This window comes from Alosa sapidissima, chromosome 11 (assembly GCF_018492685.1).
Source record: "Alosa sapidissima isolate fAloSap1 chromosome 11, fAloSap1.pri, whole genome shotgun sequence".
Classification (NCBI taxonomy): Eukaryota; Metazoa; Chordata; class Actinopteri; order Clupeiformes; family Clupeidae; genus Alosa; species Alosa sapidissima.
Genome location: NC_055967.1, coordinates 17,722,983 through 17,737,432, shown reverse-complemented (window position 1 = coordinate 17,737,432; position 14,450 = coordinate 17,722,983). Strand labels below are relative to the sequence as shown.

At 44.4% G+C, this 14,450-nt stretch overlaps 1 protein-coding gene across 2 annotated transcripts in view; it reads left to right on the top strand.

Annotated features, from left to right (window-relative positions):
- Positions 1 to 12,898, top strand: part of ca12 (carbonic anhydrase XII) — a 37,869-nt gene extending 24,971 nt beyond the window's left edge. The window contains exons 3-9 of one of the 2 annotated variants that reach the window (XM_042110265.1): positions 39 to 218; positions 3,307 to 3,449; positions 9,239 to 9,334; positions 9,448 to 9,511; positions 9,621 to 9,778; positions 10,271 to 10,397; positions 11,267 to 12,898. In XM_042110265.1, coding sequence (XP_041966199.1) covers positions 39 to 218; positions 3,307 to 3,449; positions 9,239 to 9,334; positions 9,448 to 9,511; positions 9,621 to 9,778; positions 10,271 to 10,397; positions 11,267 to 12,021 — 1,523 coding nt within the window. In that variant the 3' untranslated portion in view covers positions 12,022 to 12,898. The remainder of the gene's footprint in view (positions 1 to 38; positions 219 to 3,306; positions 3,450 to 9,238; positions 9,335 to 9,447; positions 9,512 to 9,620; positions 9,779 to 10,270; positions 10,398 to 11,266) is intronic. The other variant, XM_042110266.1, reaches the window with a different exon arrangement.
- The last annotated feature ends 1,552 nt before the right edge of the window (positions 12,899 to 14,450 follow it).

Below are 14,450 nucleotides of genomic sequence, written 5' to 3'. Positions count from 1 at the left end.
TGTACGTAAAGTGTACATACTTTCTCCATCTTGTGCAGGTCCGGATGGGGAGCATCACTGGGCCAAACACTACCCCTTCTGTGGAGGGGCGTTCCAGTCCCCCATCGATTTCCAGACTCCTCTCCTGAGGTACGAACCTAACCTGGCACCAATTGAGCTACGGAATTACAACCTCTCCCGGAATGAACAGCTTACCCTCAGCAACAACGGACACTCAGGTAAGCTGCACGGCACATGGCATACTACGTATTATGTAACAGTGAAATTAAAGGGTGACTGATATGTTGCAGATGCTTTATCTAAAGCAACTGGAAATGGCTGGTTTGGAAATTTAACTGGGGCTGACCGACTGTCAGTACACTAGTGTGTGTGTGTGTGTGTGTGTGTATATGTGCACAAGTGCAAGTGTAAGATGCCTCACTAATCAAGTGACTCACTTTTTCTGCGACTCTTTGAAGGTTTTGATGTTCGTGTCACTTTACTTTCACAGCTGTTCTCCCAGTGGCATATCCACCATGTGTCCCGTTTGGAGCAGTAATCCCAGCGTAAAATGAAGAGAGCATAGGATATCACGCTTGTAGCTTACGTATGTTGTCTGTCTCAGGACAGACATGAAAGAGAACCATCTATGGCTGCTCAAGAGAAAGATTTATTAAGATTTATGCAAGGTGCTCTTTTGAGACTCATTTCATCCCACCTACAGACAATGGAACACTGGCACCTGTTAAAGTCTAAAGGAAGACATTACCAAACGACTGACTATTTCAGTTTCACCCTGTAATTCTGGAGTTTATGATCCAAAGTATGGGCACAATCCCTTTGTAATCCTTTTTGAAGTCTGGATATAGTTTATTGTAATCACAACCCCGTGCATTGAAAATAATCCTCCTGAAGAACAAATATTTCATATTTGATGAAAATCGAAGACAATCTAGAATTAGGGTGATCTTTTAATTTCTGGGTCAACACGAAGAAAATGACAGGAGGCTCTTTTTCATCCCCCTGCTCTCCTTAACCACAGCAATTTTCTGCACTCACCCTCTTATTATGATAGCTGCCCATGTACGCAAACAACGCAAGCGCTGTGCATGTTTGGTCTTGGAAGCATCCAGGCTGCTGCAGTCATCAGCTGTTCCCCAGGTAGCGTCACGTAGCGCACTTGACAACCAAGCTCCTCATCATGAGACTGTGGTCACTCCTCGCTGTATTCTTAGCGCTGGTGTTTGGTGAGAAGTGTATAATTAGGGCCTATTACCCTAACACAGACATAAACATGGTGTGTGTCAGTGCACACGTATGTGGAGGATCTCTGAGAAAATGTTGCCGTTGCCTGATTTATGTGTATCTCATTACAGGGCCAACATCCAGTCTGTGCCCTGGCCTTGGTGTAGTGCTGCGTATCATAATGATAGGATGGGCCGTGCGTGTCCTGTTGGATGGGTCCCTTGTTAGGAGTGACGAAGGCTGAGAGGGGGCAGCCAGCCAGCACCTGATCCCTTCAGCCTTGAGGCATCTAGACCTCAAGCATGCAGCATGTGTAACCATAGACCATGTTGAGGTGCATAGTGTAGTTGCGTGTGGTCTTTGAACGATTGATTCCTTCCCACTCAGGAACATTCCTGTGGTAATTATTTAATTACACTTTATCTTTTTTACAGTGACTGACGTCTTTTCATCTGCTGATTTTGTTAGAGGCTATTAACATGTTCTCAGGCACATTGTGGGGAACGAAGCGTTTGATGGCTATTCTTGGTTGTGTGTGTGTAGCCTACTCTAGAGCGCTAGATTTTAATCTGAGCTGATTAGCGTTATGTAATTGTGCCTTGGATACCTCAACTTCAGTAAATGCAGTAAATCTCCTCAGGGTTGCATGCTACTGGTGGGTTGTCAGAGGCAGGTCAGTGGCTGCCACTGGGCTTGTTGTGGTGCTGGGGCTGGCACTAGCGCTAACTCTAACTGTTGAATGGATGCACGTGAAGAGTCTGTCTCATTGAGTCCACAGTCTAACAGAGCTGCATATTGTACCTCTGTCCAGTGGACTACAGACAGACCTCTCACCTGTCCCTCTCTTCAGCAGGTACACAGAACCACATACAGTACCAGTGCCCACAGTGGACTGCAGACCATCCTCTCACAGTATCCTCACCAAGTCTGACAGAAGCACATACCAACTACCCTGGAAATCCAGAGTTCTCGCAAGAGCACAATGGAATTGTTTCTGTGAGACACTCTGGCAATGAGCAATGATGCACGTTACTTTTACCCCTTGCATCCCGTGGAACCAATCAAATCGTATCTGATATAGGCGGGCCAGAGGCGAGCTAAACTGATGACGACAGTGCTGCAATGTTGGGAACATTGATCGTAGTGTTATCCAATTGCGTCGAAGTCCGGAATCATTCAGAGTAAACATTGGTCTATCCAATTGCGTGTAGTGAGATTTTCAAATGCATGCTTGGTGCCGCCCCTCGAGTTGGGCCATTACATTGTTCGTGGCCAGACCCTTAATCTTTCTAGATTACCAGGGTCTGGATTTTCCAGGCTACATACCAACAGCATCAGACTACATGCACACCTCTTCTTGTACTAATTTGTCAGTTGGTACGCAGTCTGACAGAAGCACATACCTGTTCAGACAGTAGTGGACAGGACTACATAGAGACCTTTCACACCGTCTTCAGTGGTTCATGGTTGGCCGAACAGCATGCCTGTACCAGCAGCAGCAGACTACATATAAACCTCTTCTTGCACATTATTTTCAGAACCGTATGCCTGCATCCTGAAGCTTATATTTTTTCCCCAGGTATTCCTGTCCTGTAATCTGACAGGTTTTAAAAGCTGTGCGAAAATCTTGTCATAATTCCCGACAGGGCGATGAGCTTTCAGCTTGCCCTGACTGAGAGTGAGAACACTGGATGAAGTATTTGTGGATGCTTCTCATATGCTGAAACTATTTACACACAGGAGATGCATGCAGTATTTTTACTCTATTTCGTCTTTCTGATTGGAACACCAATTAAGATTCCCTGCTGAGAAACATTTAATTATGTTGATGTAAAGTGCTGACAATGTGTGGAAATATCATTCCGGGGCATTTCCTGCCAAATGAACGATGCTTTAATTATAGCCTTTAAGGATTAACACTATTCAGTTGTATTGACTGAATTGAACTTAAGCGATCTATTGATCTGACGGTTTCTCTTTGAATTGAGATCGTTTTAGATGGTTGTGTCCTTATCTCTGTGGCATGTCCTGATCCATCTGCAGAGTGTGTATCAAGCATGGCGTGTCATTTTTTTACCACAGTGCAGCTGTCCCTGCCCTCCAGGATGTACGTCACCAGCCTGCCCAACCGCTATTCGGCCGCCCAGATGCACCTCCACTGGGGCGCCCCCAGCCTGCTGCCCGGCTCTGAGCACACCATCAATGGCAAGCAGTTCGCTGCAGAGGTGAGGCACTCTGCAGGGTCGCAGGCCATATTACTCTCAGGAGTACCCACACAAAAGATGACCCCACATGGGAAACACTTATTTTACTCGGTAAAAGGTAAACAAAAACAATGCTTGAACGTTCTATTTGGGCCCCAATCTACTTCCTCTGCATTAAGATAACATATGGAATGTTAAAACGGAAGTCTTGTGGGGCCAACTATGATGCTGATAATGGAACTCTCTTGAAAGGGTCCATACAATCCACAGACTATAAATCGTGGAAGCTGAGTATATCAAACAGGTGTTTCATCCTTCATAGATATTTACATGATGAAATGCATATACATAATTCTATTAGGGTGTATTCTCATTGCTGTTTTACGAGAGAGCCATTTTATTATCCTGCTCAGGTTTAGATGCAGCCAGATGTCTGCAGACAGTGAACCAAGCTCTTTGTTTTCATGCAAACCAAATCATTCATTACATGCAGAATTAAAGAGGCCATCTTGCAAATTACATATGAGACATAAACTGTACCGGTATATTCTTTAGGCATTTTCTATGTTGTCTATTTTATGTCAGTTTCACTTGAAACGTGAAGGAAAAGATGGATGATGACGTCAGAATTTAAAATGCCATCTAACTAGTCTTCTGTTTTAACATTTCTCTGCTGTCTGCCATTATGAGCTATCAGCTAGACTTTAATGGGTGTGGTGGTGAGACATTTTTGTGACAAGAATATTCCACCAGCCCTCAAACAAAGTGGAAATTTTGCCGATCTTCCCCCAGGGCGAGGGACAGAAATGTATGACACAAATTATGACTGATCTTCTGACATGCCACGTTACACTGAAGGACAGCATGCAGTACATAGTTAAGCATCACCACTGAGGGCAGGAGCCATAAGATTTATTCATTATAATGTGACTAAAGTGCTTGACATTGAACACACACTCACATACAATGCATGCCTCAATGCATGTCTCTCTGCATTTGTTGCTTGTTTTAGATTAAGTGCAGAATGTGCTCATTTTTAAACCTTAACAATTTGAAAGAATTTGAATCTCTCTCCCCTCTCTCTGTCTGTCTCTCTTTCTGAGCACTAGGAAGTTGGCGAGCATGTTCTAGTATACACCCATAACGAAACGTCTTATTGTGCAATTTGACTTGGTAATTGAACTCTCGTTTGGTGTCTGGTCTTGCGGTTTGGCCCACTTTGCTACCCATCCCTATATTCCGCTGAGAAAATGGAACAGTCCCATTTTAGATTCCAAAAACATTTGCAGTTTAACGAAACAGGCACTTGATTGCCTTTTAAGACTATGGTACAGAGTCAATAAATGCTAACCTGTAAGTGTTTGATACCCTTCTGTCACAGAACTTTCCCCTAAAAGAATCATACTATTGCCCTTATGAGCAGAAAGCAGCTTTATCATATACTGTAGTTATGTAACTTTATGGTGGTATAGTTAATGATATATCGGAATGCAGAGTCCTGATGTCGCCCTAGTTTCTCTCTCGCTACTCAGGCTTATACGTGCTCCGTGCTCTAACTTTTTCTCTAACGTTTGTGTCTGTGCTCTATCTTTGTTCTGTGCAGACATGCACTTTATAGTCCCACATCAAAAGTGTCAGCATTTGCATGTTGCAAAGTATGAAGGACAGTCGGCGCAATTACGCTGAAGCTCCTAAACATTGTTCTAGTGAAATGCCAGCCATTATCACCCCTTATGTGGCGACCTGTTTGAGTGCGGTGCCAGTCCGAGCTCATTTAAATACCTCTGTCCCCAGTAAACGTTTTCACATAACTGGGTGGCTGCCATTCAGTTTGTGGTCAGAATGTTTGTTTTGTCACTGGTCCTTGACATTATGAGAGTTTCTGTGTTGCCCTAATTTTGCGAAAAAGCCCTTGCTGTCCTTTTCTGAGCATGCAGAGAAGCGTGGGCGAGGAATCCTCCTTTGAAAAGACCGGAGTGGCTTAATATAGCTCACTCTCTGGCCCAGTCATATGTTTCAGTTGTAAGAGGCATTCTGATTAAAAAAAAAACTGAAGTGCACTAGTAGCTATTATGTTTCAGAACACCGCCAGCTTCTGTAAACGTGATGACGGTTGTTGGTAGCTCAGAGGGTTCCTGGAATAAGGAACGAAAAATGATGAAACCTGCTACTTGGGCTCACCACCTTTTATTACAATGCCATCCAAGGGCGTCAGTTTGTTTTTAGAAGTGGTGGGGACAATAACCATAAGCTTGAGTGTGGTTTGAAAAGTGCGGGGTACCCTTATGTAAGCTATTCATCCATTCAACACTGCATTACAATATGCTCAACAGTAGTGTTGCGCCGGTTAAGGTTTTTTAACCGTACATCCGCACCCACCCAACCCGTCAGGAGAGTCAATCTGCACCCACTCGACCCTCAATATGCACTGATTAACTACTCGAACCTGTGAACCAATGAGACGTCTTTTTGCCGCAATGTGTGTCTGAAAACGAGGTGAAAATTTGCAGGCCCGCTGATCTGTTCACATGATGCGGCATTTTGGGGAGCCAGGAGGCAGCATCAGCTATTAATGTGACGTGCAACAGGGGGCGTGTAGAGTGATGGGCGTAGGCCTTATTATGCGTGGGCCTTCAGATGCAGCAGGTGTGTGATTTCCAAAACCATGGCGGGAGAACCGACTGCACTTTGGTTAGCTTGCATTTGCTTTGCTGTTGCTTAGAATGTTAGATTCTTGCGATAGATGTCTTCAGACAATAAAAAGTAATTCGGAAGGGAAATTGAAGAGAAGAGTTGCCCCCTGCGTTGGCCGTGATTCCCCTTTGAAAATCAGAGGTTCACAGGCGCCGTAATCCTGTAGCCTATGTGTGTACAATCCATTCATGAAATCATTCAATACAACAATAAAAATAGCTTGTGTACTGTCTTAATTGAAACATGCTTCACACACAAATGATAGCCTATGGCAAAGAGAATGGACATCTCAACATAAGGATACATTAGCAGTGAGATTATTAGGCATTGTATCCTGTCACTCTGTTTGGAACATCGCAGTTCGGGTTGATAAGATTCAGTTAATGCGAGTATGGGTCGTCTCAAAGTTTGGGACAACCAAACAGCAGAGTAGGCAAAGCAAATCCTACTTGTTAGGTTACCAATAGCTGTCTTTTCTCTAGGCCTAGGCCTATCAGAAATCGTGACATAAGCTCATTGGTTTCTTTTTTCTTTTCTTTCTTGTTCGCGTGTTGGGTAGTGAAGCGATGCATTTAAATCAATGTTCATCAGAGCCGATATGGCCAGCCCTGATCTGCTGCTCTGTAAAGGTATTTCTGTCCCACCCAAATTTGCTGAACTACTTGCGAAGTAGCCTATTCATCACAGACATCACATGTATCACACGAAAGAGCTTTTTCTCAGCTTTTAAACGATGTTGGTGGTTGTTGTGGTAAACGGTTCGCGAGAAAAGTAGCCTAACTTTATAATTTAATCATATTTTCTGCGCCCGTCTCCCTACCCATTCATCTTGGCTTCGCAAACTTTCCCTCAACACATGACAAACCATATATCAGAATAAACAGCAGACCTTACCAAACACAAAGGTGTAATTATAGTTTAAAGTTTTAATTAAAGTTTGAAGCACTCCCCTGTACAGTTAGCCATTCCAGAGTAATCCGGTTTTAAATTTGCAGCAATGTCTATATGCATGTCTCCAACTTTGGGGTTCACAATGTGTTTAAATTGTTCAATAGCCCTACATGATTTTATAACAGGCCAAATACAAAATAAATGTTACAAATATCGCCTAGATAGCCTATCTGCAAACATTACAATCAGAGGATATACATATAGGGCAGACCGACGCTCATAAATTCATGCTTTGTTTTATCGCTGGATTTTAGGATAGCCTACTATGGCAACCGATTGCATTCCGAGCTACAGTCAACTCAGGCATTAAATGACTGGAGGGTCGGGTGGGTGCGGATGTTAAAAAACCTTAACTGCGCAACACTCGATCCACACATATCCAGGCAGGTGTGCATGCTGTGAGGATGTCATTGTGTGCGCCTATCGCATGGTTTAGACGCGATGATTTCAGTATGTGGGGATTTTTTCGGTCGCAATTGGTTTGCACATTTTTAGAAGTGGTGGAGACAAAATTCAAATTATAAATAGTGGTAGGGACATATCCCCCCCCATCCCCCCCGTAATCTACGCGTATGATGCCATCAATCGTCCTGACCAGAGTCTGGCTGGGCGTCTGTGGCTTGACCCAAGTCCTTCAGTGGACACTTTGAGCAGAGGGCTGTCTTCCTCTGTTTGACTCCCGGCTCACTTCCTAGTCTTCCTTTTGTTCCTTAAGGACTACCAAATGAGGGATGGAGTCCTGTTCAAATGAGCACCTCCCTGAAATACAGGAATTGCCCCCCTCTTTTTCCCATGGCGAAGCCGCGCCCTGCCTATAAATACTGCTGCAGTTCGTGTCTGCATCATGCCTGCCCTGATGCTCACACACACACACACACACACACACACACACACTCTGTCTCCAGTGGGTCACTGTTTTGGCAGTCACATAGCAGCATGCCATCCTGCACAGGGGTTGGATTCAGGGTAAGGCCTGCAGCAGTGTGTGAAAATGAGGTGTTTGATGGAGGGCATTAGTACTAGCGGGATGAAAGTGACTAATCACTGACCAGTCTACCCTCTCTCTGAAGACAACGATCTGGTCGTTTGTTGGAGGTGCAGTCAAATTTGCCAAATAGAGGCAAGCGTTCAAGGCAAACACATTTTGCATAGTAACTTTGTCTGATTTACAATCTTTTCCCTTTCTTATTTCTGTGGAAAGGCTGCGTTTGTCATGGTCACTTTGAGCTGCATTCTCTGTATAAAAGGTGCTATACAAATAAAGCTTTTTATTATTATACTGTGAAGTACCCTCTTAAACCATTTGTTCACAAACATTCACAGTGGACTCAAAGCAAATGAGAAACTGTTAGTGAAGGCTTGCCTTTGCTATTTTTGAACACACCACTGGCGTGGATTTTGTCCTGATCGGATGTGGACCCAGTCTTTGTTTGATGTGAGCCTGCTAATGGTGTGGAATAAGTCCAGGATTAATGTGGACCACATCTGGCAGACATGCACCAGCTCAGCGCCAACTGTGTTTCACAGTCTGCTTCTGTGAGAGACTTCTTCTAGATCTGTTACCCATAATGCTGTATGCAGACAGTAAGTGCTGTCTCCAGATCAGACTTAAAATGAAAGATCAGGGATGTTGGCCTACATCATACAGTCTAGACAGGACTGTAGGCTACTTGAACAATACACATATAAATCAGAGAGCAACTTCACAATAGGAACAAATTATTGCATGGCTAGAGATGTTTAATTTGATCCCTCTATTATTACATTGCTCATGTGTATTCAGCTCATGTCATGGAAGAGCATATTATACTGTGAAATAGGCATGACTAATTATAATTTTAGTTTAAGAGGACTGTCCTCAGACTCTGTAAAAAAATATCTGATATAGTCTATGTTTATTTCTTGCAATATCCCTTTAAAAAATAAAAAATAAATAAATAAACAGAAACGGTGTCCTTAAAGCCTTGAGGGAATACGAAAAAATGGAGCACTATTGGAGTAAAGAGGGCGTTGCTGTCCTCTCACACTTAATGAAGCGTTTGAATGACCCTTGTGTACCCCTGTGTACCCCTTCTGTCCTCTCACAGTTAATGGACCGTTTGAATGTCCCCTGTGTATGAAATGTGCTATATAAATAAACTTGCCTTGCCTTGCCTTTTGTCTAGCTGCACATTGTGCACTTCAATTCCGACAAGTACCCCAACGTGTCCATGGCTGTGGATAAGTCAGATGGCCTGGCTGTCCTGGGGGTTCTGATTGAGGTCGGTGCTGTTTTCTGTATTTGTTCAGCAGGCGGAAAGAAGTTTGGGATCTTTTATAGTATTGGCACCGCTCTCTCTCTCTCTTTCCCTGACTTATTGGTCTTTTTTCCCAGGTTGGTGAATTCAACCCAGCCTTTGAACACTTTCTGAAATACATCAATGGCATTAAATACAAAGGTTGGAATTTTGCTTAGTGACCCATTGCACACATTTGGTTTCATTGTCTACGGAAGCCCTGGAATGTGCCCTTTTCATGCCTGTGAATTGTGTGTATTGATTGTTATAGATCAAAAGATTCAGGTCCCAGCCTTCAACATCAGAGACCTTCTCCCATCTCGTCTGGATCAGTACTATCGCTATGACGGCTCTCTGACCACACCCCCGTGCTATCCCAGCGTACTTTGGACTGTGTTCCGGAACCCTGTCACCTTCTCAATCCAACAGGTGTGTCACCTAGTATAGTGTCCTACTGCTCTACTGGTACAGAATGGCACAAAGGAATACAAATTAATGAATGAATACAAAGGCTGTTTCCCCAAGGGATGTGTGTAATACAACTTCCAATAAATGTAAACCTTCTCCTATCATCTAAATGTGAGTGTGCTAAATAACTTCAGTGTAATTCAGTGTATAAATAACAATGAATGAAATTGAATTGTAATAATTTGATACACATAAACTTCAGTTGCTTTATTGTTGAGTCTAGCAATCTATTGTGATATTGTTACATCCTATTGTTTAAAAAGGATCTCAAGCTGTTCCCATAATACAGTCATTTCAATGTGGGGCATTCTAAACCATGTCAGACAGCCAGTATAATAATCAAACAAGCATCATATATTCTTAGATGTAATTAGAACCACAGAAGTTTAATATGCATTGCCAATGGCGACCGCCATTGTTTTTTAAGCATCTGTTATTGTTCTGCATCACCAGTTCCAGGCCCTGGCGTCCGCCATGTACTCCTCCAGCATACAGGAGTCTGCCCCAGTGCCTCTGAATGGGAACTACCGGAAGCCGCAGCTCACGGACAACAGAGTTGTCCTGGTGTCCTTCCAGGATGGTGAGTTGGGGTTTGGCATGCATCATGGGAACATTGGACTTAGCAAGCATGATGTATACAAGCTGGCTTACAGGCAAACTTTCGCACTACAAAGCAACTGCAAAGCACTTATATAGTATAGTATTGACCTAGCTGGTTGGGGGCAGGAAGCGTGTTGTTATTAAAAGAGGGCTCTGGTGTGCAGTATTGTGATGAGGATCGGGGCTTTCTCAGGACGAGGACAGTTGGCAAGGCGCTTCTGCATTGCCGCCTGCTAGCGGTGCTAGCGGTTTCTGGCTGAATGGGTACTTTCTCCCTTTTCTGTCCTTTTCCTCATCTGTGACACGTTCCTCCAGTGGACAGTTCCTTTTCTGGGGTCTGAGGGAGGAATCCTCCCTCCGAGACATCACAACAAATGTGATTCTCCCACTGAAAACAATACAGGGCAGACTTTGGGTCGAAATTAGAAGCTCGGCACTTGATAAATCTGTCTCCAGACTCCTGGGTTATGCCCACAGTGGTTCACCACAGGAACTTGGTCTCCTTCAGGATGACTGAGATTTGCATCCCACTCATCACTCACTCTTTCACCAACCTGTCTGCTCTTGCACTTGTGCTGGGGAAAATCTCTCTGTCTCTCTCTCTCTCTCTCTCAACTTTTTCTTCTGCATGGTATTACATTTGCACTTGACTTGAGCTGAATGGCTTTTCAAAACATTTCCAAACTGGCAGACTAAGCCATGCCTCTTGCCCGGGTTTCAAGCTCCACTCTGTGGCTCCTTTGCTTAAGCTTCTCAGCGTGGGGACATTCTGTCCCTTCTCAGCGCGGGGATGTTTTGTCCCTTTGTTTGCCTGGTGAGTGTCTGACCCCTCCATGTGGTGTAATGTAGGACGGGCGCTGCATGGCATCCTGAAAGCGGCCACTGCCCTGCAGCGAAGACAGGTCATCCAGAAGCTGCTGGTGGGTGACCTGGCAGACCTGGCAGACGAGGGCCTGTACCAGCTGCTGCCTGCCGCCAGCCCCAAGCCCCGGACCACCGGCAAGTGGAAAAACACCAGGAAGAGCCAGCGCACCCATGCTCCGGGCATAAACAAACAGCGCTGGCAGCAAAACAACCTGCCCAGTGACACCACTGGCAGCCGGGGCGGTAATAACGCCTACACGCCCACCACAGCATGGCAGAAGGGCACGCACGGTTGGCAGTCCGTGGGTAAGTACAGCGTAAACGAGGCAGCACTGTGCTACGGCTCGCTGGCAGAGAGGACGGAGCGGCAGCTGAGGGGCGTCCATGGCCAGGCCCAGCTGACGCAGGCGCTCCACAAGTCCGTCTTCCCCGAGCTCAACCTCCGCAGCTACCTGGCCTGCAGGTCTGAGTTGGACCTGGAGACCGTCCGGCTCCTGCTCCGCGGGCGGCCCAGCGACGAGGCCAACGAGCTCGACCACTCACTTACCGTGGCAACCATGGGTCGCAAGAAGAAGCCGGCCATGTCGTATCGTGCATCGTCCAGAGCAACGACCAAGAAACCAATGCGGAACTCCCAGTCAACATTTGGCAAGAACAACGCCAACAACAACGCCTATAGCAATGCCTACATCAATGCCCATAGACACAACCGAATCCAGCCCTTGGAATGGGAAGATTAGAGCACTAAGATGCCACAGGAACTGAAAAGCTACTGTGAGCGTTCAGAAATGCTCTTTGGCATGGAGGACGCTCCTGTCACATTTAAAGCACAGAAAGACATGCATGAGCAGCAAAGAGGTTATGTCACACAGCCCAATAGCTAAAGATCTAGTTAATGCTTAATGCCTATATTTCTAAACGTATTTCCTCTAGCTTGCATTGGGGTGGTGCAGAATGTGTTGGACAATTCTCTTTTTTCAACAGCTAATTGAGGGCAACATTACATAACGGTCACTTTTCAGCATATGGGAGCTTTTCTTGACCAAGGCATTCCAGTAGAGCAGAGGTCTGTTCAAAACATCACTGGACCTTGCGTGGGTAGCATGCGTTTAAATATGTCGTGATGAACACATTTACTGGCAAGGAAATTCTGTCTAAGTTTAATGGGAAAAGTTGAGCTCTGTGTCGTGGTAATTATATATTGAAGTGGTTGAAGGGTGGTGCAAAGTGGACGATGGCAGCTGGCAGCTAACCCTAAAAAAGACAGTCCATAAGTGCTTCTACATTCCTGTATTTAAAGCATTGTTTTCTGCCGGTTTGGGTTTGATTTCCTTATTTAAGACAAACCAAATTGGGATTGACATATATTTTGTTTCAATGTGCTTGTTTTAATTGGTAAAAATAAAGCTATTACATAATAAACCCATTAAATCGTGATTATGTGATTTGTTTAACCGTAGCAGCACTTAACTGTTTGTATGTACGATGTGAGGAGACTGTTTGAGTTATATGACTGAGTGAGTGAGTGTTATATTGAAGAGATCTGGAAACTAACAATGTGCCCTCACATACAGAAACACATGCAAACACACACACTCTCTCTACCTCCTCTGTGTATCTCTATCTGTATGCTGACTCTTTTTACACACACACACACACACACACACACACACTACCTCCTCTGTGTATCTCTGTGTGTGTGCTGACTCTTCTCTCCTAGTGGGATGCTGATACTGCTCTCTCCTCTCTTTTCTCACTAAGGTATCTTTCCTTCAATGAGCTTGGGTATGTTTCACTCAGCAACATTAGACTGTGTGTGTGTGTGTGTGTGTGTGTGTGCATGTGCATGTTTGTGTTTGTATGCCTATTTGAGTGTGTGTGCATTTGAAAGATTAGTTGATATGCATCTCTTTTTGTGTGTGTGTGTGTGCGTGTGCACGCATACACATGCATTGTGTCTGTATTCTTGCATGTCATTGTCAGTCAGCTTCTCTCTCCATCTAACTCAACAAACTCACACCCCCATCATCATAGCCTCATTCATACAGTATATAGGCAGGCCTGAGTCAGAGGCTAACGCGTGACGTACACACTCTCCGCTACGTCACTGTGGTCTGTCTGCCCCTCACCACACCACACTGCTTAACCACTGCTCTCTCTCTAATGCATGCCTATGCATCAAACATGTTCAACCCTCTGATGAAGAGATGACTAACCACGGGCCTATTTGTTTCAGGGCTGCTTGTGGGTTGTGTTTGTTTGTTTGTGTGTGTGTGTACCGTCCAGGGTTTGGCAGGCATAGGCTTTTTCTAGAACAGGTGGGCTGATTTTTGCCGTCACACTTTAAGCAGTTTCAGAGTATGGCTAATAATGTCATCATTCCCCTCTCAATTTTATCTTATAAGTACTGTATATACACTGTTGTATGGGACTGTTTTAATATTGCATTATGTTGCTAATAAACTGTAGGCTTTAAGACCTTCTGTTGAAAATAAGTAGGTTCTAGCTAGTTCCAATCTGTTTTCATTGAAAATAACAGGTGAAGTCACCAAAAGGAGGATTTATGAATGTCATCTCCGAAGTGACAGTTGTAGACAGCATGCCAACCACAATTAACATCACTGCAACAGTTCATACCAGTTCAATGTGTTTGAATTCCATTGAAATTACAGCAAGTGCTTAATGAATATTCTGTATTATAAAGTAAAGACACACATACAAACTCCCATAGTCATGCGTAACAAATTTAAATATTTGTCCCCCTGTGTCACCCATAAACATACATCCCCACTCTTACACACATACACACACACACACACTCTCACACAGACACACACACACACACACACACACACGCTACAGCACTACAGATTTGCAGGTTCACTGTGCAGTGTGTTTTTTTTTTTCTCTGCAGGTGTGTTGATTTCCATAATAGTGGCATCAGTGCTCGGCATCATAATTATCATAACACTCTTCTGTTGCTTTCTGAGAAGAAAAGGGTACGTCTACACTCTACACACACACACACACCCTTTCTCTTCAAAAACACACACAAATAACAGTGGGTGCTAGGAGTGTATAGTCTCAGACAGAAAGGGAATATGGAACTAGTACCATCCTGTCAGGCTCCATTTGTGGTGGCTGTCTTGTAAAATAAGATATGGTTGCA